This window comes from Odocoileus virginianus, chromosome 17, assembly GCF_023699985.2.
Source record: "Odocoileus virginianus isolate 20LAN1187 ecotype Illinois chromosome 17, Ovbor_1.2, whole genome shotgun sequence".
NCBI lineage: Eukaryota > Metazoa > Chordata > Mammalia > Artiodactyla > Cervidae > Odocoileus > Odocoileus virginianus.
In genome coordinates, this window is record NC_069690.1 from 32,776,297 (window position 1) to 32,803,174 (window position 26,878).

General features: G+C 55.5%; 1 protein-coding gene across 1 annotated transcript; it reads right to left on the reverse strand.

Moving 5' to 3' along the window:
- Nucleotides 1-6,739: 6,739 nt before the first annotated feature.
- Nucleotides 6,740-24,844, reverse strand: ALKBH5 (alkB homolog 5, RNA demethylase). Its single transcript, XM_020914100.2, has 4 exons — nucleotides 23,322-24,844; nucleotides 15,912-15,992; nucleotides 9,119-9,274; nucleotides 6,740-8,373 (listed from the first exon to the last, which is right to left on the reverse strand). Exons 1-4 carry the CDS (start codon nucleotides 24,089-24,091, stop codon nucleotides 8,196-8,198), a joined length of 1,185 nt encoding a protein of 394 aa, XP_020769759.1. The 5' UTR covers nucleotides 24,092-24,844; the 3' UTR covers nucleotides 6,740-8,195.
- Between the last annotated feature and the right edge of the window lie 2,034 nt (nucleotides 24,845-26,878).

Consider the following 26,878-nt stretch of genomic DNA (forward strand, 5'->3'; position numbering starts at 1 on the left):
ACCATCTCATACTCTGTCGTCCTCTTCTTCTCCTGCCTTCAATCTTTCCTAGCATCAGGGTCTTTTCTAATGAGACGGCTTTTCACATCAAGTGGCCAAAGGATTGGAGCTTCAGCATCAGTCCTTCCAATGAATATTCAGGGTTGATTTCCTTTAGGATTGACTGGTTTGATCTCCTTGCAGTCCAAGGGACTGTCGAGTCTTCTCCAACACCACAGTTCAAAAGCATCAATTCTGTGGTGCTCAGCCTCTACCTGCCTTAGAGGGTCATTATGAACAAGAAGTGAATTAGTATTTGTAAAGCCCTGAGACCAGGCTGTGCCAAGCAGACAGGAAGTGTCATGTGGGAGTCAGCTGTATTAGAGTTCTTGGTAATTGCTGTTTGAGCTCCGCCCCTCTGTCACCCTGGTCCTTGCCCTTTCTCAGTCTCCATTTCTGTCTTTGAAAGGGCAGCCATGCCTCCCCCTCCACACAGTCTAGAGGGACACAGAACTGACTGGAGACCACAGCAACCTGGAGTTTGCTGTGCTATACTGGGGATGCCTGGGGGTGTTGGGAGCCCAGAAGAGGCATCTGACCCCAGGTAGGTGTCCTGGAGAGGGGCAGTTCAACAGTAGAGAAGGCGGGAGGGAGAGAGAGGAGGGCCCCAGGCAAGCAGGGGTTCCCAGAGTGCCAGAGCTCCCCGACACCTGTGTGAATGCCTGTGGAGCGGTGCCCGAGTCTGGACTTTAAAATAGCCCTTTACCAGGTGACTCTGAGGCCTCAGCTTGGCCCCATCCGATCAGGTTGAAAGAGGTTAAATGGGTAAACTGAGACATGGCGCAGGGCAGGTCTGGGCACCAGGGACTGCTTGTGCCTCCCCTACTCCGAGAGCCTGGGCCCAGCCTGTGATCACCACGGTTGCCCTGGGGCAGCAGGGCCAAGCCTGCTCAGAGCAGGAAGCAGACTCAGGGAAGCCCAGGCAAGGGCATGTACACAGGGTCTTCTTGACCTCGGATGACCCCCATACCTGATCTGGAGATGGGGGAGCAGGAGGGCGCCTGAGTCAGCACCGGAAGGGAAAGCTGGTCTGTCCTGCAGCCTCCCAGCCTCAGGTCAGCCTCAGGCCAGGGACGGGCTGGGACTTCCCGGCATTTCCTGGGTGGGGTGGCCTCTCCCTACATCCTCCTCCTCCTCCTAGGCCACCCCAGGGCCCCGCCCAGCTCTGAGGTGGGACCCAGGTCTCGCTTCAGATCCCAAGACATACCCTTGCTAGCTGAGTACCCTCTAGTAAGCCATCTTACCTGGCCATCAGTTTCCCCATCTGTAAAATGCATTAAGGACTCAATGAGATGATTTAAGCAGGAGTGGAGCCCAAGGCTGGCCAGGATCTGTCCCTGGTGAGCCAGCTCAGAACTGGCCGCCTCTCCAGTCTTCACAGGTACCAGGCAGGCTTCTTCCTCAGGGGCCCTGCACTTGCTGTTTCCTTGCTTGAGATGCTTTGCCAACTCCCTCCCCTCCTTTGAGTCTTCCCTGGTGGCTCAGATGGTAAAGAATCTGCCTGCAGTGTAAGACACTTGGGTTCTAGTCCTGGGTTGGGAAGATCCCCAGGAGAAGGGAATGGCAACTCACTCCAGTATTCTTGCCTGGAGAATTCCATGGACAGAGAAACCAGGCAGACCATGGGGCTGCAAAGAGTTGGACATGACTGAGTGACTTTCACTTTACTTTTCTCCTCTCAGTCCTGACTTGATGACACTTGTTCAAGGAACCCACTCCCTGCCTCACGCCACCAAAGCCTCTAGATTTCCAATGCTTCCCCAGCCTGTTCCTCTCTGCCTGCCTCTTCTTACCCACTGTCTATATATATTATTTGTCTCCTAGTTTAAGGATGAGCTCCCTGAGGGCTTGATTTTGAAGCTGTGTCCCCAGTGCCTAGAACAGTGCCTAGCACGCAGCAGATACTCAACACATTTAAAAAATAATATATGAATTAATCTTAGAATGTCAAAAAGCAAGTGTGACAAACTGTTAACACATGTGGGTGGTAATGTGGCTTCTCAAGTATTTTTCAGTGTGGTTGAAATGTTGCATTAAAAAGATAAAATGCAAATAATAATAACCCACACTGGGAGTCAAAGGTCATAGGACTTGGTGGTTGATGGATGTGGGGAGAGTAGCGGTGTCCCAGAGCCAGGCTGGCGTGCATCCAGGATGTCCTCAGAGGCAGGCACCCCAATAGATTCTGCATTTGTGTTTTATCTGCTCGGATCTTTGCGGTGACACTGGAGGTAGGCACAAGGACAACCCTCTTTACAGACAGGAAATGGAAGCTAAGGTCCAAGGCCACCTGCTGAGAGACGGCAGGGAGAAGGGGTGGTGAGAAAGCCCCCCAGGGAGGCCGAACAGGGGCAGCCCAGGATGGGAGGAAGGTCTGGAGAGCCTGGCTGCGGGAGGCGGGCCGCCTTCCAGGAGCTGGCCCAGATCCCAGCTGAGGCCGCGACCCTCCTCCGCTGCCCAAACCACACAAGCAGCTTCTTCCTGGCGGCTCCCCCAGGGGCCTGGCAGGCCCCAGGATTCCAGGAGTGGAATCTGGGCTGGGGGTGGGGCGGGCAGGCGGGGTTGGAGGTAGATGATGAGGGTTCTAGCGGGGTTGAGGGGCTGACTGAGAGTGCTGGGAGCCCAAGCTGGGGTAGCCCTCATCCTTTATGGTGGGTTTGAGCCCGGATAGGCGAGGAACAGCGGCTCCGGGCCTGTCAGCCCACAGAGGGTGAGCAGTGTGCGGGGGGCCCAGGGAAGGAAGGCCTGGCAGGGGAGGTGGGGGCAGACCCGGCCTGTCCTCCTTTTACAGGGGAATGACCCCCCAACGTCATATAGGGGGCCACACAAGGGTCTTCGGACCTCCAGCCCAGGGCTCCCTCCAGCCCTGACACTGGCCCTGAGCCAGGTCTGCCCTGTGCTTTTGTCGGCTCAGCTGGGCCATAGGACCTGGGGGATTGGGTGTACCTGCCCTCCCCCTGTAGGAGTGTTAGGTTTGAGGTTCCAGGGGCCTGTCACAGACCAGTTGGAAGGTGGAGTTCTGTGCTTTGTCTCTGTGGCTCCAAGTTCTAATCCTGCTCTGCCACTTCATCTTTCTGGGCCTCAGTTTACTCATCCGCAAGATGGGGGCCAATGTTAATTGCTACCATTTATTAATACTGAACACTTGATCTGTGTCAGGCACCATAGTCATTCCTTTCATCCTATGCCTGTTTTACATAGAAAGAAATCAAGATCAGAGAGGTTAAGTAATCTGCCCAGAGTCACACAGCTAGTACATGGCAATGTCAGAATTTGAGCCTGGGCCCCAAGTGAGATACATCAGAGGTTGAGATGAGAAATAAATGAGGTAGATCATAAAGGGCCTCAATCACAATGAGTCTAGAGAGGGTGGGAGTTAGGGAGTTGGGTCTGGGTCCCAGCCTGGAGTGGCAGCACTGGGTCACACAGAACTCTCTGGAGGTCCATGGAGCTGGGATAGCCCTGACCCACAAGCCCTTGGGCTGCCCTGCATACCCACCCCCTGGGACCTTGGCTGAGCCAGGCAGCAGCAGCAGGGAGCCCTTGTCTTTCCCTTGGGGCCTCAGCTCCCCTTCTACACCAAGGGAGGGCTGCCCCCCCCCCCCCCAACCACTCGAGGCACCAACACTGGGGCTCTGCTGCCGCTCTGTGGGCACCAGGGGAAGTGCGCCCAGGAGCACCCAGTTGGAGGGCCCCAGACTGTGAAATTTTTAATCCGCGCCTGCTACTTACCACTCAGCCCTGCAGCCCGCAGGACCCTATATCTGCCCAAGTGCTCCTCTGCTCAAAATCCTCCATGGGAAGCTGCTCCCAACAGCCTATTGTTAGGTTTTGGGAATTTTTGTGAGTCAGTTGTCAAACAAAGCTGTTACTTAAAAGTTAAAAACAAAGGTAAAGATCAGAACTAAGTGCTTCCTTTCTTTCTTAATTTTCCTCCTCTGCTGCCCTTCCTTCACTAACTGCATCTGTGTGATGGCAACACTGTAGTAATACACACAGCCAGCTGGAAGTCCGCTGCAAGGGAGTACTGGTGGCTCAGCTGGCAGATTCCCCCTGCCATGCAGGAGACCCTGGTTCCATTCCTGGGTTGGGAAGATCCCCTGGAGAAGGGACAGGCTACCCACTCCAGTATTCTGGCCTGGAGGATTCCGTGGACTGTATAGTCCTTGAGGTTGCAAAGAGTTGGACATGGCTGAGCGACTTTCACTGTTACACCACGGAAACAGACCACCACCAGTCAGGCTGGTTTTCCTTGTCTAGACCAGTGCCATTCAACAGAAACACAATGCAAGCCACATACGTAATTTTAAATTCCCTAGCAGCCAGACTTAAAACAGTAACAGGTTAAAATTAAATAGCATATTTTATTTAACCCAGGTGAGTCCAAAATACTATCATTTCAATGTAATCAGTAGAAAGTAACTAATGATATTTTTTTACATCCTTTTTTTGCACCAACTCTTCAGATTCTGGTGTATATTTGACATTTCAAGTTCCTCTCAGTTCAAACTAGCCACATTTCAGCCGGGCTGTCCAGCGGCTGCCATGTTAAAGCTTAAGATTAAAGCACAAGTTTAAGCTTAAGATTTAAATGAAGAAGGTACTGATGATGCAGATTAAATTGGAAAGTAGTGTTGAGACTGAAACATTTCAACCCAAATAAGTCTGTTCAATGATGAGAGGTCATAGGTCATGTATCAAATTTAGTGACATACTTATTGGGAAGAGAGGTGTAGCAGGCTAAACAATGGCCCCCATAAGGTTATCAGACCTTAATCCCCAGAATGCAAATTGTTTTACATTTCTTTTAACCTTGCAGATGTGATTACAGCTCTTTACATGGGGAGATTATTTTTGGTTATTCAGATGGGCTCTGAGGGAGAGGCAGAGGCAGAAGAGATGTGGGGCACAGAAGAAGAGGTGGCCATGTGGCCACGGAGGCAGAAACAGCTGAATCTGAATGCGCAGATTCTAGTCCAGGGGTAGTGATTTTGGGTTTCTGACCTCCAAAGTGTGAGATCGATGTCTGTTGTTTTAAGCCACCAGGTTTGTGGCTGTTTGTTCCTGCAGCCACAGGAAAGCAATGCAGGCAGATGGGGTACAACTCCATTCACCATATTGTGGCTGAATTACCATGGGTGAGCTCCAAATATAAGAATTCTGCAACAACAAATACAAGCATCCTGTGAAAAACTGGCTCAACAGCTTACGAGTGCTGTGTACTCTATTATTGGTAATGTAGGTGCTGCACACCTATCGGCATGACCTACAGAAACCTCACATGTATGTGACACACACCAGATCGTCTCATACCCTCAGCAGACACGCAGATGTTTTCTGAGTGAATGGATGTGACTTCGGGCCTCAGTTTCCCCCACCACACAACAGGATTGTGGGAATGGGATGGGCTGCCCAGATTGGGAGGGGCTGGAGTCAGATGTTGTTAGAGCACCTACTGTATGCAGGGTTGGGCAGGGGCAGAGATGGGACTTGGCACGTGGCCCAGACACTGGTGCGCCAGCAGGGGGTGGGGGACAGCCCACTTCAGGGAATCGGATGTACGTCCCCACAGCTGCCTGGGGAGTCTCGGAGACGGCATGCCATGGAACCACTGCACCGGGACAGAAACCAGAGCCAGAGACACAGCAGGGCTGGACACCCCATCCTCTGGCCTCATCCTCTGGTCCCTACTCAGGGACTGGGAAGGACCCGTCTGGCTCTGTCGCAGTGGCAGTGGGGAGTCCCTCGCAGTCCTGCACACAAGCGCCCATCCTGTGACCCCAGAGTCAGGCCTGGGCAGAGTTGGGGAGCCGCCCCTGCCATGTGGGCTGGATGACCTTCCTCTCAGCTGCCGAGCTCCTTTCAGCGGCGGCCAGGGCCCATCTGCCCAGCCCAGTGGCTACCCCTGCAGGCTCAACTGGCCACAGACCACAAGGAAGCGCTGCTCACCTCGCCTTCACTTCACATCCTGTCACCAATCTGCAGGCCTGAGCCCTGGCCACTCACTTACTCCCTATAGACTCTCCTCTCCCTGTTAAATGAGGAACTAAGTGGCTTGCCAGGTTTTCACAGCAAGAATTCAGCCAAGCAGAGTGACTCTGGGCACTGGGAGTGAGTGAGGGAGACTAGACCAAAGCCCTGGCCAGAACCTGGAAACCAGGTCCAGGATCTGAAGGGACTAGTTCCTGGGCCCCAGCATCTGCATCCTCAGCTCTACACGCTCACCCTGAAAGCAGGGGCTTGAAGGGCTGTGCTCACCATAGGGCCACAGTGAGCGCTTGGCCAGCACGCAGCAGGAACTCGACAGTTTGTTCAATGAACAAAACTACTGGTGCATTTGCTACAAAGGCCAGGCTCTCCCTGCCTTTGCTCATGCTATTCCTCCTCCACTGGCCTGCAGTCTCTCTGATCACTCCAAAAGACAGGCATCTGCAACTCAGCAGTGCAGGATGCTGGCTCCTGTGGGCCTATGGTGCCCACGACAGGCATCTGGACACATGGGTTACAAAGTCCATCCTCACTGCAATTTGAGAGACAGTGAGTGAGCCGGTCCTCAGCCCTGAGTCAGCAACCGCTCACCTCCTCTGGAGCCCTGGTGGGCAAGGGATTCTGCCCTCCCACCCCCTTCAGGGTTTCAGGGCAGAACAAAGGGATTAAAGAAGAAAGGCAAACCCTCTCTTACAACAGCATCAGACAACTGTTTCAAAATATATTAGATTTGGTTTTTATTGTAGAGCACACATATCAGGGCAAAGTGCTGCACACACAACTACAAATCATTTTTGGGAAAAAAGCTGTAAAAAAAATAAAACTGCAACTGCTTTAGTTACGAAGTCCCAACTTGAGGAATCCACGCTGGCAAAGGAGTTCTGGCCCCAAAAGGGGCATCTTGATGGTGGCTGCCCAGCTCTCTGCAGCCTCCTCTTGGACCAGCCCCTGGATGGGGCAGCCTGGGAACCGGGAGGGGCTCTGCTCTCAGTGGGCCTGGGTCTTAGGCCTGCTGGCAAGGAGACATTCCTAAGGAACCGTGATCAGCAAAACCTTGAAGCCCTCAAAGATGAGTGGGTTGAAACTGCCAAAAACTTCACTTGTTTCCCCTTCTGTTATTATTTTTTAAAAGCCCCTTCCCCAGGTCTGATGCCCGAGGTGAAGGAGGCTCCCGCTCCATCTGCAGGCCCAACCTCTGGCCCTGGATGCATGCTGCAGGAGGGCCCTTCCTACGGGGATGACACAGGGAGAAGGCCCACGCTGGTCGACAGATGAGAAAAGAAAAGGAAAGGAAAAAGCCAGGAGGCCAAAGGAAAAAAATGAAAACCCAGAACAAAAGAAAACAAAACCCTACCACACACCACAACAATTTTCCATACCCCAAATGCTAGACCTGGAAGGACATCAGTCCCTCCAGCTAGAAACAACCCCTAAAACTGCCCAACATGGCAAGTCTATAACTATTCCGTACAGTCGCACGCATATGCCTGAAAGGAGTAACCAGCAAAGAGGTGGGCTCCCAGCAAGAGGTCAAGACCACTGCAGCCGGTTCCTTGGCAGCCAGGGACCCTTGGGCAGAGCAGGCCAGAGGGTGTGCAGGAAACCAGAGGTTTCAGCCAGTAACAGCTCTAGGGCAGCAGGGGCTGACACCGTCCAGGCTTCTGCTCATCATCCCCCCAACAGCTGCAGGAGGTGTATCCACCTGAGCTGCTGGGCCTGGAGAGTAGGTGAGCGGTGGGAGGGTAGCAGGCCCCCTGCAGAACCAGCAGGACCTCACCCCAGTGCAGACACAGGTGGGAGGAGAGGGAGGAGACTGAACTTCATTTACAACACTGAGAAGATTTACATTTAAAGCAAAACAAGAATTTTCTTAACCAAAACATTTCGCTGCTTTTAAATAACCCAGCATGACACAGCCCTCCACACCTCTACTGGCCCCTCCGGTGTGCACTTCTGTGCCTACAGATGCCAGCAGCCTTTCCATTCAGGAGGAAACCCAGAACAAGAGAACCAGGTCCTGGCCAATCCCATTCTTCAGCCTTAACAGGCAACAAACCAAGGGGAAAAAAAAACAGAATCGGAAAAAAAAAAAAAAGTGGGGGGGACCCTCAGAACAGAACAGAAGGAGGGGCAGCTAGTGAGGGTCACGGAGTCCGGAGGCGCTGGCTTTAGTGCCGCCGCATCTTCACCTTGCGGGCGGGGCTGCCCGCCGCCTCCGAGCAGTCCTCCCCGGGCTCGTAGGACTTGCGCCGGTAGTTCTCAGAGCTGAAGCGGCCCCCCCGCCGATGTGCGGGCAACAGCACAGACCGCCGGTTCTCCTCCTTGTCCATCTCCAGAATCCGAGGCCTGTGGGGAAGTGTGGGGGAGGCATTACCCAGCCACCCCAGCTGGCTGGTCCTCTGTGGGGGCGGCACTGGCAGAAGCATTGCCCCATGTCTGGTCCCACGAGGTGCCAGTGCCCCCAAACTCGGTTTCTAAGACATTCCCCAATCACCCTGTGAGGTCTGCTGGGCTCTGAGTCTGTACCCCAGGACATTGCCAAGGTTGCCAGACACAAGGTGGCCTTCCTATCGCAGCCTTGAGACCCTGCCCGGTCCTGCTGCCTCCCTGGCTTCTCAGTCCTTCTCAACGCCCACTCTTCCTCTCTGCTCACCAGCCCCACTACCCGAAGAGCTACCAAGCTCTTCCTGTCTTGGGATTTCAGCCTACATGGCACCTTCTGACCATACTGCCCTTACCACATACTATCCCATCCTCCAGTCTTGGCGTGAACAGCTTCCTCAGAACCCTACTGGGAGGAAACCCTGCTCCGCAAACTTCCAAGTCCCTCACTTCGCCTCGAACTCCCAAAGAACCCACAGGAGCACCTCAGCGTGTCCTGAGCAAGGGGAGGCCTGCAGCATCCCCACAGGAAGGTAGTCAGGGCTTAGCTGAAAATGCCACCAACTGCAGCAAAGCAGACAGAAGGCTCTGAAAAAGTGGGAGATGGCAGGCTCCGAACCACCAACCCCAGACCGCCCACCCATCTCACTCTGCAGTCAGGCGGTGGCACCACTCTGCTGGCCTGCATTGAGGGACCACAGCTGAGTACCTGTGGGCAGCATCAGGGTCTGCCTTGCGGTGGGATCGCTTAGGTTTCAGAGCGGGGTCCCTGCTGTTTCCCGACAGACGATCTGAGGCATAGCTGGGTGGCAGCACGGAGCTGCTCAGGGACTTGGTTTCCAATCGGGGTGCATCTAATCTTGTCCTGCAAAGGAAACGCACATGCGGTCACCCGCGGGCCTCTGGGAAGGGCATGGCCCCATCAGACCAACTCTGGCCAGGCTAGGTGAGGTCAGCACTCTTCTGTTCTGTGCTCTGGTCTCCTCGTGTGTCAACTAGGGACTGGTCCGGCTGACTTGCAAAGACCCTGCTGCCCCAGGGGAAGGACCCCAGGGCTCTCTCAGCTGGACAGGGCGGCCCCACCTCACCCCCCCTCAGACCTAGAGACCCTCTGGGGACGTGAGCTGCACCGGCCAGAGGACTGAAGGCCCCACTGGTGGGCCCCACACTCCCAGACATGCCTACCCCTGCCTGGAGATCCGACAGGAAGGTCCCCAGGTCCAGCGTGTGGAAGGGCTGGAGGGGAACAGAAGTAGAGCCCAAGGAGGCCCAGGCCCACCTCCACGTTCACGCTTGGCTCTGGTCCCACCACAGCCACCTGGTAGCCTTTGCTGGTTCCTGAACACTCGCCAAGTCAAGGCCAGAGGGCTTCTGAAGGCAAAGCCCCCACCAAGCACTGGAACACAGTGCCTAGTCAAGGAGGCAGGAAGAAAGAATGGAGAAGGTGGGTAGGGGGTAGCCCAGGACAGTGATCCAAGTTCTTTATGATGTCAGGCCAGGAGGAAGCTGGTGTGGGAGGCCTCCGAGAAGCCCAAGGTCTTTTGCGTGAGAGACAGCCAGCAAGTCAGGTGGCAAGAGAAGCCAGGGGCGCAGCTGGCAGGAGGCCCTGAAGGCACCTTTGCCATGGGCTGCTGGACACAAAAGACAACTGGGTCCTGAAGAAGAAGGTGCTGTAGCCAGGCAGGGCTCAAAGGACAGCCTCCCGAGAACACTGGGGGAAGAGAGCAGAGGGGAACCTGAGAGCTGCCTTGGGTTCTTGGGAACAACTGCATCCAGTCCTCACAACAGACAGGAAAACTGGGTCAGTGAGGAGGGAAGTCATGTGTCCTGGAAGTCCTTAGAGAGTGCTAGTCTAGGTGAGACTACAGGCCTGGCAAGCAGGAGCCACAGGGCTCCAAACCTGGGCTGGGGTAACTCTCTGGAGGCCAGCAGGGGATGCCTCTGCAGCAGGGCACCAGTATTCTGATGTCATTAGACCCAAACTGGTGGAAAGGCAGGCAGGGCCCATCTCCCTGTCCCTTTGCTCTGGCCTCTTAGATGGAGAAGCTAGAGGGGCCTGGCTGCACTGACTGGCCCACCAGTCTCAGCCTCCCCTCTGGGGACCGCTGGGCGACAGGACCTGGTAGCAAGAGGAAGATGCAGCCCTGAGGCTGCCCTCAGAGTCAAGCTAGGCACATCCCGCCCCTTCTTAGCAAAGGCTTCTCTCAGTTCTCAAGGTCCAGAGACCCAAGACAAGCCACCTCCTTCAAGGCCAGGGGCACTGGGAAGAACTGGTGCTGGGCACCCCTGACCCGAGGGTGGGAACCAGAATCACCGCTAACTCTTAAGACATGTGCCCTATACTGCCGCGCTGGAGCTGGGAGCACAGACGCGGGCAGGAAAGCCTGTGTGGGCAGGACTGAGGGCCTAGGACCACAGGGAAGTTTTGTCAGGTGAGCGCGGACGGCCAGAGAAGAGTCTGGCCCACACCTCTGGGGCTAGAAGGCACACCCCGCCATGCAGGCAGGGCTGGCGCTCAACTGAGCCTGTGGGCCCCACCCTCCCTGAGCAGCTGTGACTACAGCGGTGGCCTGAACAGGGGCCTTCACCGTGGGCCCACGACCACTGGGGCTGTGGGGAGATAGGTGGGACCAGCTGAGTGGACACCAATCAGGGCCACAGGCCAGCTCTGTCTCTCTCTAGCTACCTGAGAGAAGGAGAAGAGAAAAGGGCAGCTTCCCACAACCGCACTCCACCACCGTCACATCAGCCCACGGGGAGGGGTGATCAGAGGCGGCTCTACCAGGAGCCAGTCTCCCTACCCACTCTGGGGATCTATAAGCTTGGGGCCCTGAAGGGCTCCTGACACTCCCTAGGGGCTATGACAAATACATCTCACAACCGATGGAGGAACATCCACCAAGCTTCAGGAAGCCAGGCGAGAGCCAGACCCCCAGCCCAGAACCCACCAGCAGTGCACCTTCAGAGCCCACCCCCTTAAAGGGCAGCCAAGGTCAGGGCACAGGCCAGGGTCCAGTGGACAGAGCCACAAGCTTGGAGGCAGGAAGCCTGGTTCTAGCAGTCTGGTCTAGGGTCTGGTCTCCTTCAGTGGTAGCAGAAACAAAGACCCTCCTTAAAGATCTGAGTCAACGTCCGGGGTCACAGCAAGGCACCCCAGGTATGTCAGGAGAGTTCCCAGGACAAAGCATAGATTGGGTGTAGGTATGGGGGAAGCCACAACCAAGAGAGTATGGCCAAACATTAATAGAACATGTTAACACATGACCTGAGAGGAAGGGAGAGGGCTGAGTGTCCCAGGCACTGCCCTCAGATTGGGGAAGAACGCAAAATCAGAGACCCAGTGTGGACTCAGTCCACAGCTGCTATCCCTGGTGCCCCTGAGGCCCAGTTGGGCTCTCCTCACTGTGGCAGAGCTGAGAGCAGTCCCTGGAGGTGGACCACAACTTCTTAGAGACGGGGAAGCAGCCTGCTCTTCAGGCCCCACTGCCAACCACCTCTGACTTCTGGCCCCACCCCCACCAAGCGCCCCTGTGCCACAAAGCCTGGCCTTTTCAAGGGAGCAAGGAGACTGGGGTAGCAAGGCAGGTGCGTCTGAGTACTCCTCATCTTCAAGTGCCCTGGCCGCTCTAAGCATCAGATTTAGTCCATGCCCTGTCCCTCCCCTAGCAGGACCACCAGCGGTCCTCAGACAGATGCAGCAGCCTGCTGTGGTCAGGGGGCCAGAAGAATACCTGAGCAGTTCCCCAAAGAGAGAGGCAGCCCAAGCACATACATGGTCCTGGGCTTCCAGCAGACTGTCCCCCAGACCCAAGCCTACAGAACCACCAGGCCTTGAGGGCAGCTTCCTCCAGCCATGCAGCCTGGCTACCACCACGCCACACCACACGAGTTTAAGCCAGAGGCCCAGGAGGCAGGGCTCCACAGAACCCAGCCACACCACAGGGCCCAGATGATAGGCGTGCAGGGATCCCCCAGCTGAAGCCCTAGTAAGGGCTTCCTGCCCCCCTCCCTCAAGACACAGGCCTCCCCACACCTGGGCTCTCCCTCCTCCCGCTGCACCTGAGTTGAGCACAGCGTCCTTACCACAACCCCAACCCATCAGTTGGGAGACCTGCACTGGGCAGGCTAGAAGACAGCAACATGCCAGGAGGCTGGGGGCACTGAGGGGCTGACCGACCTGCAGCTGCAACCTCACCCCACATCCTGGAGGGTAGCCCCCTTGCCACTTAAAATACCCTCAGCTCCCAGTTCTCTACTGGTACAACAGAGGCAAGAAAGCCCTTCTGTATGTGAGGCTCGGGGCTCTCAACTCACAGCACCCACCCCAGGGTGGGGCTCAGGGTGTTCCACTATGCAAACCACCGCCAGCCACAAGAGCCAGCACCAGGAAACCAGGGTCCAAGGATGCACTCAGCTATTTACTGGTTGTGATCCCAACACATTACAACACTGAACTGCAGCCTGAGGAACGCACTCAAGGAGGCTCTCCTAAGGTCAGTTCCGGCCTCCAGGCAAGAAACTACGACACCACGTCCTGTGTGAAGACTCAGCATCACTCACCTGCAAAGGAGCTGTGTTTTGCTGAACTAAAAAGCACCTGACCACCGCCTGCCCATCTCCCCCATGAGGCCTTTAGAAAGACTACCCCAGTGCTGACCAGCCTGAAGTGGTGACAAGAGCCCCCAGGCCCACTCTCAGCAGCCTATGTGATCTTTATCCAAATCCAAGAGAAGGCAGGGCTGGTTCCCCCACCTACCTACAGGGAACAGGGTGGGTCTCAGAGCCCACCCGAGGGGGCCTCACTCAAGGACATCCACCAAGGCCACAGCTGTGACCCCTGGCAATGCCTAAGCCAGGATGCTCCCCTCTCCATCAGGTCACCAGCTTGTACTTTTCCACCTGGTGCTGCTCCTAACTGGCCACCTCAGTCCTCCTCTGGACCACCTCTGGAGCAGTCCTCCTCTGGACCACCTCAGTGCCAGGGCCCAGATGACCAGGGCTCTCCCAGCCTCCTTTGCTTTCCCTGTATCAAAATGGCTGACCTTTGAGTCCTGAAGGACAGCTAGAGTAACCAACTTTCAGTGTGTAGACATGGGTCACTTGGGTGGGGAGTGGGGTGGCTGTGGATCAGAAGGTGAACATGTTCGAAGAGAAAGTATTCTCAACAGTGGCCACTGCTCCAAGAGCCTGGGACATCAGCTCACAGGCCATCCTTGGAGCTGCGGGTCCTCTAATGGCAGCGACGAGCAGACAACAGGGAAGACACCGAGAGGAGCTGACTCACTCAGCAGGTGACAGTGTGGCCCTGCCTCTTCTCTGCTCCCCAGGGTGGCTGCTTACAGCTGGGCATTGCACACCTCAGCAGCCCCGCACATCCACCACCCCTTTCCGCCCCCTTTCCAAGGTCTGTGCTTCTGTCCTCCAGCCCAGTCCCTGGCTGACTCCTGGGCCCACTCAGGTCAGAAGGTCAACCCACAACAGCCATTCTCCAAGGTCAGAACACTGGCAAGGGCTCAGCTGGTCAAAGAGTGCAGATTCCTAGTCCACCAAGGAGCACACAGCTTGGGCAGCCAGGTACGGGGGCCACCACACAAGGAAGGATGACTCGGACTCTGGCCATTTTCACCTGCACCTCCAGTGAAGATCTCCCTGGACAGGCTTATCATGTGGAGCTGGGAGGGACAATAGGAGGCATCGTGTTGGTTCTACTCCCCTCCACCGCCGGCTCCCAGGCCAAACCTATCTCCAGCTGCTCTTGGAGGTCCCAGGCACATCTGACAAGAAATCACTGGGGAGGAAAGCCAGAGAGAAGCGACACTCAGCTGCCTCACTTTCAGGTCATGGATTCTGGAATATGCTGGGAACCACAGGAAACACAAGCATAAAGACAGATGAAAAACCTTCTTCCGATGGATCCTGGGAATATCCTTAGGCCAGAGGAGAGAGGCTGCCAGGCTGGCCGCTGTCTGGTGCTCCCCTTGGTGCCCAGTGCTCTGCCTGCACCACAAGACTGTCCACAACTTCATTCTACAGATGATAGACTCAATGTTCTGATTTGGCAAAGTCATGCCAAAAAGACATCACCATCACAATACTCTGGAGTTCTGGACCCAAAGGGCCAAGACAGTGAAGTTATAAACTGAAGTCAGAAAGATGATAGGCCAGAAAGTGAGGATGTACTTTAAAAAAGACAGAGCTCCCAAAGGCCAAAGCAGAAACAAGTCGAGCATAGAATACACACAAGTCCGTGCTACCATCAGGAAACAAGAGAACAAAGAAGTAAACAAAGGGAACAGAAAAATCTCCCACAGAAGTTCCCAAATGGCCTTCAAGGAGGTGGCACTCACCCCCTACTCCTCACATGTGGGCCACCCATAGCAACGTTTTCGCTGAGAGGACAGCATGGACAGGGGGCAGCAGTGACTCTAAAGGCAGAAACCCGACAACACCACCTTAGCCAGGTGCTTGAGGTCAGTGTGGACAATGGAAGGCCCTGTGCCCAGGATGTGATGTGACAAGAAGGGCACTGCCCCTCTGCGGCCTCCTCGCCAAACCCACAGCTAGTGTGACCGTGAGGCAACACCGCATACTCCCCAGCTGAGGGCCTTCTGCCATATACCTGGCCGGTCAGTGTTACCACGAATAAGGTCAGTGTTATTACGAGTAAGGCAAGTCTGAAAAGGTATCACAGCAGGCGTGACACAGAAGTGACATGACCACCAAATGTCCTTCTGGGACAGAAGAGGACGTGAGAAGGAACCGGGACATGTGAATAAAGGATGAACCTCAGTTAATCGTCCAGGTCATTACTGGTTTCCCGACTGTGATAAACGTGCCACACTGACGCGAGACATTACCAGGAGGGGACAGGGTGCGTTCTGCTGTCTGCATGGCTCTGTAAATCTAAATCTGTTCTAAAAAATAAGGCAAGTTATAGGACATTCTGTTCCAGCCTGGGTCTAGGCACTGGCCCCGCCCTGCTCATTGATTTCCACACAACCTGAGCAATCAGCAAGCCTCTCAAGACACCAGCCTCCATCCAGGGAGGATTGTCTTGACCCAGTGTCTGCACGGCTCAGTCCAAGCACCGCTTGAGCACACACACACAAAAGTGCTGGAGATGCCAGGATTGGCCATGTTGGTCATTGCTTTCCTGACCCCGGCCAAAGAGGAGGGACAGCAACAAGGCACGCACCTGCTGAACACACGGCCAGCCACTTACCTTCATCCCCACTCCTCACTCCCTGCTCCTCACAGAAGTGAAAACCCAGGCAACTTTACAGCAAGCTGCTGAGGCACACCTAAAAATATTCAGTGAGATGCACACGCAACAGATCGGAACAAGGAGGAAGGGAAAGGAAGAGGTGGGGGAGGCAGGGTCTGGAGGAATACTCCCAAACCCTGTCTCAAGACCCAGGTCAGAAACCCTGGGAGTGTGTGCTTTTGCTCAGCCCTCACACTAAAGGCTAATGAGAGAGGGAGCCAGACACCAGGGCACTCACTTCCTGAGGATGATGACCGCTCTGCGCTCCTTGATGTCCTGAGGCCGGATGCAGTGGGTGATTTCATCAGCAGCATATCCACTGAAAAGAAACAGCACGTGAGCATGAATGGACAACCAAAGATCCCAGGGGTGAGGGGGCAGAAATAGGGTCCTGGTCTTAAGGCCACCCTCCGCCCCCTTACTTAAGAGGTCCAAAGACCTACATGGAAGGAAATAACGTGTTAAGTTTCATGATATTTCTGCCCAGAAATCATTAAGGGAAAACCTGGGATGAGGTAAAGGTAGGTCTTGAAGCAGAAGCCCAGAAGGAAATCTCCTTGCACAAGCAAGAAGCCCTTTCAAAGGGCCCCCAAGAGGGCACAACTTGAGTGGCTTTGGAGGCAGGCAGAGTGACTCAGGCCAGACCATGGGGAGAAGAACCGCATCCCCTCCCCCCACCCTACCCCTGGGCTGGCAGAGGAGATCAAAACAGACGCTGACAGCACTGAGTCACCAGAGAGAACTACGGCAAAAAGAGAATTTGTCTACTTGGAAAAAAAGCTTTCCATAGCCTTCTTTTTAGGGGATCCAAAATCTTGATGACAGCTGTGTTTGGAATGTTTTAAGAATTTCCATCACACTCAAGTATCTATTTATTTTCATCAAGCTACATGATTTTTAAAACTGCTCAGACCAGTGAGTGTGGGTAGATGGCTGTCCTCTTCACAGCTAATGTCTCTCCAACTTGGAACACTGGAAGCAAACTCGGCTCCCTGAGCACATGCCCTCACTGGGGGCCTAGCAGCCAAAAGGCACCCCCACCCCGAGTTACCCAACTGAGCACAGGGAGCACCATACCCAGAAAGACACCCAGCCCCAGGCCACCTCCTCCTGCTCAGGGGCCCCTGGCCACCCCCCACCATCCTGTGTTCAGCAGCCAGTCAGCTCCTTCTCAGCTGTCAGAAATACAGCAGGCCTCTGAAGGACCTCTCAAAATGGCCAGGCTACCCACACTTGGGCAAGAACTGGATGCAAGAGCAAATGAAGTCCAAGAAAGAACCATGCCTGAGACGAAGATCTGATATGAAGCAATGTGGAAGGCAGAGGAAAGGACCCTTATGTTAGGAATTTTCCCCTCTGAGCTGCTCCTCAGCCAGTTTTTCAATTTTCTCTGTAAATAACAGTCCCACAAGAAACTACAGACAAGTATCCACAGTCAAATCAATTTGAAAACACTGGTGAGTTTAAAAAAGCATTGGTACATTAAAGGATCTGAGAATTACTACCACAAAAAGAATCTGCTGACTTCGTTTAGCTGAGCACTGACCAAAGAACATTCTCTCAAATAACACCTATTAATATCTGGAGGCACAGAGAGAAATGCCACACAGGATGGAGAAGCTGAAGAGACCCAAGAAGAACCTGAGCTCTGTCACCTCAGCTGAGCTGCATCTGCATGCTGGGTTGAACCCTCAGTGCCTCCATGTGCAGGGACAGCAGTAGGTTCTCAGGTGCTGGTGTGGTTGTGTTATGTGACTTACAACTCCTTAGTGGTGACTCATGATAAGATTTTAAAAAGAGGTCAGTGCCTCCTCTCATCCAGTAGAATTATGTCCCAGGTCTTCCTGGTTGGCACCCTGGAGAGGAGTAGTGGGAGGCCCACCTGCAGGATGACTGTGAGAATTCAGTTAGACAATGTGGGGTGCCTGGCACCCACATTTACCAAACAGCTGACACAAGCCAGGGGCCCTGGACCACCTAGATCCAGGCTCTGCCTGCAGCAGAGGCCTCCTGGGCCCACTCCCAGAGCTGGGAGCTCTAGACCTCATCCTGTATTCTCTTGTCACTCCACTTTGCGGAAGCACAGGTATGGTCTGTGAGACAGTCCCATGTAAATCCAGGACTTTCCCAAAAGCAATCCAAGGCACATCTCTATGGCCAAGATCTGCAGTATAGGCTGCAGGCAACCTTCCTTGTGCTAACAGGATGACCTAACCTGTCTGACTTGGCTACAGGAGCTGCCAAGGGCCCTGACTTCTCATTTTCAACAAGGAATTGCATCCCGTAACACAGAAGCTGATCAAATTTTACCTCCCAAAGGCTTCAGAAAGAAGAGCAAGCCAGGCCAGGTTCCTGCCACCCAGCCCAACCTCAGAACTAGGACAGAGGTGGGACTGCACAGACAACAGCTCACTAGCAGTGGTTTTTCAGAACTTCTGGCAGCTATGACACAACGTACTGACCCCTCCTCAGTATCAGGCTGCACTGGAAGTGGGAGGCTCAAAGTCCTGATCTATGGAAGCTCTTCAGTCTGAATTTCAGCAGAGACCACAAAAGGTTATTTACTGCCAAGGAACCTATCTGCTACAAGAGAAACTGTTTGAAAGTCCCATTCCGCCAACTTGAAATTTAATATGTCCTGGGTCCAGTCCAGGGCTGGGTTGAACATGAAGAAAAGTGCTGGCACCTCCCGCCCTTTTGTTTTCACAGGGAAGGGAGAGGAGAAAGCACCTCGGGATGGTATGCACCTGGACAGGGCCCCTCACGGCCCTCTCTACGCAGCAGTGACCAGTGCACCACCAGCACACAGAGCCAGAGCCTGGCTGCCACCCACCACGCTGCACCTTAGAGTGATTCTTCAAGAGTCTCTCCTCCCTTGGGAAGCTCTGCTCAACTCTCTAGGCTGGGCTTCCCCAAACCACTCACCCAAATCTCTTGACTACTACTGTTCAGCCTGTGGCAATTGTCTTCCCTACAAGACAAAGCTCTGCAAAGGCCTTCCACATCTCTACAGGCAGCAGATACTAAATGACATCTGTGTTGAGCTCAACGTTTCCACTGCTTTGAAGACTCAAGAGACTGCGGTAAGTCAGTCCTTCCTCAGAGGATTAGGTGCAGGTCAAAGGAGGAGTCTGGAAGACTCTTTATAAGGGACTGTGCAGGACTGCACACCTCTCCTCAAGGGGCCAGCCCTGCACACAGAATTATTAAGGCACAGTTCCAAGGAGGCTGCCATTCCCCATCTACTACGTGTTTTGCCCAGGGCAGACAGAACCAGAGATGGAGGGACTACCTGATGACAGCCTCCCTCCAATGGGGGCGAGCTGTTTTGGCAGTCCTCATGAACCTGCCTCACCTGTAAGAGGCCTAGAAGACCCCCCTGAGGCTTGGGGCGGGGGGAGGGGAGGGGCAGCAGGCCAGCCTCCTGGGCACAGGAGCAGAACTGTGAACTCAGGCTCAAGTTATAACCACATGTGAACTCCCTAGAAGACACATAGCCAGTACGATGAAGCAGTCTTGGGGCTTTCTGAACCCAGAATGAAGGCAGTCAACCCGCTCCAAGTCCCAATTCTGTACACATCAAGGTATAAATAGAACATGGCTGAGCACAGAAGCAGCTCATCTTCAGACACTCCACCAAAACCTCAAGCTTCAGTGGTGTGAAAGAGAGTCAATCTTCCATAACAACTCTAGATGTCAAGAGCCCTACAATGAGGAGGCAAACTAGGGGCCAGAGAGATTAAGTAATCTGCCCAAAGGCAAACAGCTAAAGTGGTGGCACTGGAGCTCTAATCAAACTCTTGGTTTCAGTGTCACTGCTATGCTGGTTTTTGCTTTTTGGGTGGAGCGTGGTGGGGAGGGAGAGGAAGAAAAGCCATCTGTGTTTCCCAGTGACAAGGTCCAGTCTGTCTGGGGGGCCTCACTGACCTCAGCAAAGGATACAGGTGTTCCCACCACTCCCAGAAAAGAAGTCTGCAAAGGTGAACCTCTGCCTCTGAGTAGCTAGCATCAGATCCCAGCAACAGCCACATACCAACTGCCCAGCTGAAAACGGCTCTCTCGAGTTTCCGCTGAGCTTCATGACTGAGACTGTCACCAGCCCGCCTGCTTCCTTCCCTTTGCTGCCCTCTGCCTTCTAGTCAAGCCTGGGAGAACCAAGACCAGCCAACACCCCTGGTCCAGAACTCCTCCTGAGAATAAACAGCCCTGACTTCCTCCTGAGGTCCCTCCCCCTCTCATGGAATCAGAAGACTCCACACAAGAGATGTGGCCCAGACCTATCTGCCCTACATTCCCGACTATTTTAAGCCAGAAAGCTAAATTTTGCTTTCAACCAGCTGAACAAAATCAGTCCTCTGCCCAGAACTGACAGGGTGCCACTCCACCCAACATCAACTGTTATCTGGAGGTCACAGGCTGTGCTCACCGCAGCATGTCTTGTGGCTGGGGGACCCTGCCATCTCAGACAGGCCTGGGTCTTCCGGCATGCGGCCACCACAACCACAACCCAAGAAGCAGTGATTAAAAATAGCGCAAGTAAGCAATTAGCCTTGTAATTATTCCAGTTAATCCAAATGAAATCTGTCTTAATCTCTCATTTACTGTACAGAGAACAGGAGAAGGAATATGGGATGAACTGATACATAAAGAAGAGATAAAAGGTATTTATTTCCCTAGAGAACCACATTAAGAGAGGACCTATTGAGGCCCAACATGGAAAGGTTACAAAAGCACTTCCAGAAGGGTCTGGGAGGCCTTGCTCTAAATGCCCACTTTTGGACACTGCTGAATCAATGTTTGCCACACACTGAAATCCATTCTGACAGCTGTTAAATACAAAACTGCACTCCTGCCATGTTGCCTTGGACGGGTACACCCCCCCACTGCCATGAACAACACAAGTCTGAGTCAGATGAGAGTGACTAGAACCCTCCACATCTGTAGAGAGCCACTGTCTTCACCAGCCCCTTCCTATGGGCAGCTCACAGTTCTGGGCTGGGATACACACTGGGAAGTGCATGCAAGCTCCCCTCCCACCAACCTGGGGAAGAGCCCAAGCAGGACTTGAAGAGTCACCACCAACAGGCAGGTGTTCACCCACCTGCACAGCAAGCAAGCTGAGAAAGCTAAGCGAGCAGGTGCTGGAGAACTTAAATTAGTGGGGGTGTCTAGAGCCCAAGAGTAGTGGCTCTCCACTGGGGAACATTCTACCCGCGGGAGATATAGGGCAACACCTAGAGATGTTCTTCACTGTCACAGAAGATGCTTCCGGCACCAGTAGACAGAAGGCAGGGATCCTGCTAAACATTCCACACCACACAAGACAGCCCCCACCAACAGGTAATGAACCGGCCCAGATGCCAACAGCACTGCTGCTGAGAAGCTCAGACCTAGAGCTTCATCGAGGCAGCCGCACCAGAGCCCTCACCCTCAGGTTCAGGTTGGCTCTGAGGACTATAATGAGCGCCATCTGCCCCTAGTCAGCCTCAAGCCATAGCCCCTGACCTACAGCCACTTCCCAAGCGCTCCCTCCGCCCACACCTTCTCTGCTTGGCTTACTCTCAGTCACCTCCAAGTCACTGTTCAAGCTGCTGCTGACTTCCTCCTGAAAGCTTTCACCCTCCAGAGTGGATTCCTGCAGTTACCTTCCTGGGCTGTCACTAACCGTCTGTGGCCTCCCCTGGGCCAAGAGGGGTTTAAGGTTCTCCCAAAAGAAGCAGGGGAACACTTGTCATCCTGTGTATGAAAGCACCCGGGTAAGGGCCCACCTGGTGCCGGGCCCTCTTGGAGACACTAAATCACCAGATTTAGTTCTAACAGGCCTTGAGGTTGGCATCAGCCCCACTTACAGGCGTAAAAGCCGGCTCGGAGAACGCCCACAAAATGCCAGAGCAAATGAAAGGACAGCTGGGTTCAAAGGCCTGGGGCAGCACTTTTCAGGACAGGGCTAAGCCTCCCACACTGATTCCTCAGCCAAGTCAGAACCCAGAAGGAAGGGACTGGGAAAGCCTCAGGACTGTATACTCTTCTAAGGAAAAGATGAAGAAAATTTTCCTGGTGATGCAATCCTGCTGCTGATCACTAACAGACCTGCACTTTAAGAACTTGAAACTTCTTCAATACAGGGAGTGCGTGTGTGGGAGGAAGGGAGACTCTCAAAGTCACAAACTGCCTCTTATGCCCCCACATTTTACACATCAGACCACTGTGAGACCTTGAGCTGACAACCCAGAGATTCTGGGATTATTTGGGACACTAGTATCCCATTAAGAGACCAAATAGCCCTTGAGTGAAACCCTTTTAGGACAGAGAGCCCTTCAGTGAAGTCAGACACCAAACTGCCTCACACAGCGGGCCACCTGGGAAAGTCTGCTCTGGAAATCCCATCCTACAGGGTTCCACTAAGACTTCAATCTGCAAGCACCACACAGAGAAGCTCAGGGTCCAGGTGACAAATGGGCACCTGAGAGGTGAGTGGTCCTCTTATCTTTTGATGTACAACGGAGCCAAAGCACTGCTTCCGCTGCTACTAACTTAGCCAACTTTCCTTTGGGAAGACCTTGGTATCACCCAGCTCTGCCGCCACTCCTAGAATGGGAAGCAGCCTCTGCTGCTCCCCTGAATGAACACACAAGACTTGCCTCATGATGTTAAGAGGACTCCAGCAACCCTGTTTCTACCCATGACCGTGGCCTATGGCACTGACTGAACTTCAGAGGTAAAGCGGCTCACAACGAAACCACAGTGTGTCCTGATCCTGTGCTAGAATCTGGTGGTCAACCAAGCCACTGTGAATAGCTGCAATCTAGATCTCCTAAGAGGTTTTGGGGATTACTTAAGTACATTGCTAGATGTGCTTGTTTCAGTACTGGAAAGAAGCAGCTTTCAAATACATTTTTTGCTTCATAGAAACAGCAAAGGTGTTCCAGAAGGCAATCTCCTCCAGGGGACAGGGGAACTGAGGTAATTCTCAACAGGATCCTGGACTGAAAACAGGCCAAGAGCCCAAGTTGTGCTGACACAACTACACAGCGCAACACCAGGTAAAAAGACAAGCTTTATTGTGTTTCATCTGATCCTGATTACAGGCACATCTTACAAAGCAGCAGTGGGCTCTCCGGCAGCCAAAGGGGGCTGCATTTTAAGTCTATTCTCCTGGCCCAACCACTGATGTGTTCAGCTCCAGGGCAGCCACTCCCCCTCTTGGGAATGGAGAGCACCATCAGTTAAATTCTCCTGGGGCCTTCCTCTGTGAGGATCTACTCTGTTACGAATCCTCTGGTTAAGCAGACCAGAAACTGCAGGTTTGGGATGACTGTTAGGCAGTAATTCCAACTAATTTTCTTAAAAACACACACACTTGGAGCTGGAGACCCCAAATGGAAAAGTGACTTGTTTAAATTAGGAACGTTAAGAGACTCTTAAAATTAGCCTTCTGGAAAAATACCTTTAGACTAGTTCTTGGGTCAACTCCTAGATCTCAACAAAGGTGCCCTGGGGATAGTTTTCTAGCTCCGCTGCTCTTACCGAACACATTTTATACGCAGACCCCGTTTCCCCGCCTCCACCCCCGCCCCCCACACAAAAGCCGGGGTCAGAGACAGAAAGCTCAGGCTCCCGTGGCCGCCCCCTCCTCCCAGGCGGTTACCTGAGCACAGTCACGCTCCCCCTGCGCACCGGTAGGGAAAGCACGGGCTCCGACACCCGGATAGGCTTGAACTGGAACTTGCAGCCGAAGCAGAGCGCGGAGTCGCTGAAGAAGGACACGGACACGATGGGGCGCTCAAAGATGTGGATGGGGTCCACGTGGGACACGATGCAGCCGCCGGGCTGGTAGTCGTTGATGACGGCGCTGTTGACGAAGCCCTCGGGGATGACGCGGTGCTCCACCAGCTTCTGGATGACCAGCTGGTGCACCCACTCGGGGATCTCGTCCACGTCTCCGGGCGGATAGAGGCGCTCCTGGCCGGGCCCGCGCTTCTGCAGCTGCGCGCCGTACGTGTAGCCCTCGCCGAAGAAGTACTTGTTGCGCAGCGGAGCCCGGTCCACCGTGTGCTCGTTGTACAGGCCCTTCTCTGCGCGGGACACCACCTCGTCGATGCGGGCCTCGATCTTGGCGCACTCGTCCTGGCTGAACAGGCGCATCTGACGGATGCCGCTCTTCACCTTGCGTGCCTCCTCCTCCTTCTGCAGCTGCTGCTCCTCGAAATCGCTGCGCTCGGGGTCCGAGTCCTCCGGGTACTTGCGCTTGGCCCCGGACGCCGTGTAGGGCTCGGCCGCGGCGGCGGCGGCGGCGGCAGCAGCCACGGCGGCGGCAGCGGCCGCCGCGGCCTCTCGGCTGCCCGCCTTGTAGTTGTCCCGGGACGTCATGGACTTGAGCTTCTCCCGCAGGTCCGTGTAGCCGCTGGCGGCCGCCATGGCCCGCGCCGCAGCTCTAGGGCCCTCCGCTGCGGGCGGGGCGGCCGGGCATGGCTCTGGGGGACGCGCCCGGGCCCCTGACCGCAGGGGCCCTCAGCGCCAGGCCCGCGAGCGAGGCCGCGCGGCCCGGCTGGGGCGTCGAGGGGCGGCCTCAGGGGCTGCGGGTCATGCGGCGGCGGGGGCGACGGGGCTCCCTCCTCCTCCGCGTCCGGGGGGGCAGGAGCGCCGGCAGGGCCTCATGCCGCGCAGGGCGGCCGCGGAGGCTCGGCCCGACTCCCGGCCGGACCCTCAGACGCCCGGCCCGGCCCTCACTTTAAAGCGCTCCTCACGACGTCACGGCCGCCCGCCCGACGTCCGCCAGCGCCGCTCCTCAGCGGGCTGCTCCAAGCGCACGCGCAGTACAGCCAGCCACCGCGGCTCCGCGCGCACAGAGCATGCGCGTGCGTGAGGCCGGGTCAGCGGAGAAGTACGCGCACGCGCAGACGAAGACCGCTCGCAGTCCGCCGCCCCTCCCCCACCCACTGAAGGGGTACGCGAGCGCCCCAAACAGCAGCCTGCCTCCTCGCCGCGCCACCCACGCGGCCGAAGGGCTCCCTCCACGGGAATGCGCTCACGCCACCAACGTTGTCGCCACGCTGCGTCACAGCATCGTCCGAACGCCCAAAATCGCCTCAGCCCACAGCGCGCAATCACCGGGGAACCGCCACAAGCAAGGCTCCCCGGGCACCGCCCCTTTGGCGCTTCCGATTCTGTCATTGGGCCACCTGCCACGGGCCGGGCGGGACCAGACGCCAGCTTCCAGAAGCCGGTTGGCGCGCGTGCCTGTCCATCCGACGGTCGCCTTGGCTACTGCGTCCGTCCCCCTAATTCGCCGCGGGCGGGATGTAAGGACCCCTAAAAGGATGACCGGGTGGCTAAACGAGTGCCTGAGTGGAGAAGCGACCGAAGTGAAGCCCTTTGCGCGCAAGGGAACACTCAGATTCCTGGGTTGAGAGCCCCGGCCGAGCGCCCTGTCCGACGGCTGCCGCCGCAGATGCCACCCCCCCCTCGCCCCCTCCCCGCGTGGACGTTGCCCGAGTCACGTCCAGGCGGCCGCGCGTGCGCGGCTCTCCTGGGCAGGGTGCCCTGGGGATGGCGGGGAGCCGGTACTGGAGCGCGGGCCTCGGTCCCGGGAGTCGCCGATCTACCGGGCGCCTAGCCCTTTGTTCAGACCCTCCAGGCCCCGCCTGACCCGCAGGCCTGCTCGCGTGGTCACGCTCCTGGGCCCGTCCCTCCCACCCGCGCCTTCATTGTGGTTTTTGGAGGCTTGGTTCACTCCTCTAGCAACCTCCCCAGATTTTTCTCTTGAATGAAATGCATCTTGGGTTTCGTAGTCTCTCCTTTCTGACCATTGTGCGCCCGCCCCATTGTCCCTGCGCCCTCTCCACCCACCGTCCCCGGCTGGTCAGGGCCTGAGCTCCGGACCCTGCGACCCGGCAGGAGTGTTTTTGAACCATTACCTCCGGCTTAGGACCCCGACAAGCTCTGGAGGCGGGAATGACATCAGTGCCCACACGTGCGGTGGGTGCGCGGATGAGATGCAGTCCCATATCCTGTCCGTTAAGCAGAGAGGACTACTGGCCTCCATTTTGGGCCTGTTTTCACGTCCTAACTGAGGGCCTAACAGTCTCTGCTGGGAAGTGGGGCCTGTCGTGGGGTAACTTGGCAAGGCCAGGCCAGCAGGGCCAGTGGGATGGGAAGGCCTGGACACCTGGGACTGTGGCCCTAACCCCCTTGTGAGCAGCAGCAGGTGTAAGGGAGACAGGACAGGCACGGAGCCTGTAGGGAATGGCTCCTGCCCTTTTCTGACCCAAGCTGGTGGGCATCGCTTGTAGTAGTGGCAGGAAGGTAGCTGCACGTGGTGAGAAGGTGGCCAGTGGGCAAGGCAAGAGCCAGGGAGCTAGGCTTGGGCTCCAGTCTTGTCTGGGCCATTCTAGGTGAAGGCTTGGGTAGGGCCCCTTTACCTGCATACTGGCAGTGTGGCATACTGACATACTGGCAGCCCTTCAGAAGCCCAGCACCCACCTCTCAACCACCCTCCAAGAGGGGGCATCGGACTCTGCTCACACACCTGGTGGCAGGGAGTTCACTACCTCAGTCATCAGAAAGTCCTGCCAGAGCCCCCCGGTGCTCCACCCCCTGGGCAAATGTGGGAGTCACCTCCTCTTCCAGGGCTCCAAGACACCCCCTCTGGGTGGCTTTCCCATGCTCTGCAGCCAGGGCCTTCCTCTCTCCCATCAGTGGGAAGCCTCAGTGGGAAGCGAGAAGCTCTGGAACGAGACTGCCTGTGTTTGCCTCTGTTGCTGCTGCTACTGCTAAGTCGCTTCAGTCGTGTCCGACTCTACGACCCCATAGACGGCAGCCCACCAGGCTTCCCCGTCCCTGGGGTTCTCCAGGCAAGAACACTGGAGTGGGTTGCCATTGCTTTCTCTGGTGTTTGCCTCTAGGCCAGGCCAATTGGTGGCCCCTTTTACCTCTGGGGTCTCAGTTACCCCACGAAGACAGTACAAGAGTGTATCAGGCTCCCACGCCTTCCAGATGTGTCTCCTGTTCTCACCCCACACCAGGCCGGGCACCTGGGGCTGGGTTCCTTCAGTTCTTGCTCTCCCCATAACCACCTGGAGTTCCTGTCTTCCTGGGTCTGGGGGACACGGAGGGGTCTGACTCTCCTGCCACTCCTGAGTTTTCCCACTCTACCTCTTGGGGTCGTTAGCTCTGATGAGGGCTCGACCTGCTGCTGCAGCACAG

Coding starts and splice junctions, on each gene's coding strand:
- ALKBH5 (XM_020914100.2), bottom strand. CDS start 24,091: ATGGCGGCCGCCAGCGGCTACACGGACCTGCGGGAGAAGCTCAAGTCC. Junction 15,993..23,321: donor GGGAGCGTGACTGTGCTCAG/GTAACCGCCTGG, acceptor GTTTCTTTTCAG/TGGATATGCTGCTGATGAAA. Junction 8,374..9,118: donor GACCCTGATGCTGCCCACAG/GTACTCAGCTGT, acceptor ACTTCCCCACAG/GCCTCGGATTCTGGAGATGG.